At 37.1% G+C, this 2,026-nt stretch overlaps 1 protein-coding gene across 1 annotated transcript; it reads right to left on the reverse strand.

Annotated features, from left to right (window-relative positions):
- Positions 1–690: 690 nt before the first annotated feature.
- Positions 691–951, reverse strand: LOC147463747 (uncharacterized). The gene has a single exon (XM_086529477.1). It carries the CDS (start codon positions 949–951, stop codon positions 691–693), a length of 261 nt encoding a protein of 86 aa, XP_086385603.1.
- Positions 952–2,026: the final 1,075 nt, after the last annotated feature.

Genomic DNA, 2,026 nt, shown 5'->3' on the forward strand with positions numbered 1-2,026 from the left:
ATAGGAATGCTTGCATCCTAAACATTGTCAAGATGTCCATTAAAATTTGTTCTTATGGTAGTGCAATTTGTAAAAGTCTCATCATCCATGAACCATGCAAAGTCTACTTTTGAATATCCTTGTTGTTGCTACATTGAGATTTCTCCAAAATAGGATTTGTGCATCAATATCTTCCTTCTTGGTTTTACAGATTGTAATTACCATCATTAGGAAGAGAGTGGGGTATATGAGGGCCTCTCTATTTGGAAGTTTAAGGAAATACTTAAAACTTAAAACTTAATCGAGCTTTGACCAAAGGCTAGAATGGTGGGGTAGATAGCTTAGGCATGCATATGTAAAAATGCTTTTACTTTATATATGCAAATTTTACTAGATCTGGTTGGAGTTACTCTCCCCCCAAAAGGTACTTTTCAATTTTCAAATATTAAAAGTTTCCCTCTCTTATTATCTCTTTGTCTTATCTGTCTTCTTCTTTCCCTCCCTCCACAAGTGACCCATGCTCTCTTTCTCTCTCCTCAACTACTGTTGAAAAGTGCAGATCTACAATATTTATCCCCACTCTCTCTCTAAAATTCCCTGACATAAATAAATAAATAAATATATCTCTCTCATTCACAAACACACACACACACACACACATACACACACACATGTGCTAGGTCACCTTTTTGTAGAGTAGTCTACCACGCATCATTTTAACTCTGTAATATCTCCTTCTAGACTTGCGACTTGTTCCTCCATAGCTACATCATCTCCTTCTACATCTGCAACCTCTTTCTCCATAGCTACAACATCTCCATCTATATTTTCAACCTCTTTCTCCATATCTCCAACATCTCCTTCCGGATATGCAACCTCTTTCTCCATAGCTCCCATATCTCCTTTGAGATCTATAACCCCTTCCTCCATAGCTCCAACATCTTCTTCTAGATCTGCAACCTCTTTCTCCATAGCTCCAATATCTCCTTCATTCATCAAGGTTCCCTAGCCCACTTTCACTCTCTTCCCAAGCTTGGATTTCTCTTTCAAGTTCCATAACATGCACCCCCAGCTTTCCTTCTCTAGCTCCCTATCCTTTTGAGATCTCTTTCCACAATTGCTGCAATGTCTCTCTCTCTCTCTCTCTCTCTCTCTCTCTCTCTCAATAACTAGGCACCAAAGGAGTGTACTTGCTCATACCTACCAAAGGATTACAATGGAGTGGAGATCTATTGTACATGGTGCCAATGCAGTGAAATCTAAGGGGTGTATATAAGGCTTATCAAGTGTCACACACTTTCAATGTTGGCAAAGGATCCTTAGCTAAGTGCTTGGTCCTGCAAAGCATGTTGGTTAGTGTATTTTTCAAATGAATGACTTATTGAAGATTGTTTTTGAAATTAGAAGTATTCTTTATTAATCATCTCTTCTTTAGCAGATTTTATATATTATTCAACATTGGAAACTAGTACTAGTGCCTGCAAAATAGTCATTTGTAAGCTGCTAGTCAATGATTTTGGAAGAGGTAAAGTTTTGTGGATTTAAGAGACTCACATTGTATTTGATTTTTGATATTGTAAATCTTTGTGATCATTTTTGATTTACAAAAGGAGTATTGCAGTAATGTGCAATTTCATGCTTGAAACATTTGAATACTCAAACCTTGGGGAGTCGCACACCAAGAACCAACCAAGCACATGGACATTCAAGTGTGGGATCAAACCTTAGAAACCAAGAATCAATTGAAGTTTTTTGCTCAAGTTAAAACAAAGAAAGATGTTGCAAATGAAAGGAAAGACAAAGGGGCCAAAAAGGTGGAGCAATAGAACAAAAAGAGAGGACTCCTTCATCATGGTGCTGGGAGAGAGACCTGAGAGTCTAGCTCTATTTCCCATTTACTGAACACTTATGCAAAAAATTCATATGCTAAGCCAATGGTCTCATGTACTTGATTAATACAATGGATTCTTTTCCATATTACAATGTCATCTATTTGCTTACACTGCTTTTTTTCATTGTTTTGAAGTACTTTATGTTGTCATTCAAT

Source organism: Adiantum capillus-veneris, chromosome 2 (assembly GCF_014529385.1).
Source record: "Adiantum capillus-veneris isolate H3 chromosome 2, ASM1452938v2, whole genome shotgun sequence".
Taxonomy (NCBI): Eukaryota; Viridiplantae; Streptophyta; class Polypodiopsida; order Polypodiales; family Pteridaceae; genus Adiantum; species Adiantum capillus-veneris.

What these genes read in the sequence shown, in the direction of transcription:
- LOC147463747 (XM_086529477.1), bottom strand. Translation starts at nt 951, where the DNA reads ATGGAGAAAGAGGTTGCAGATCTAGAAGAAGATGTTGGAGCTATGGAG.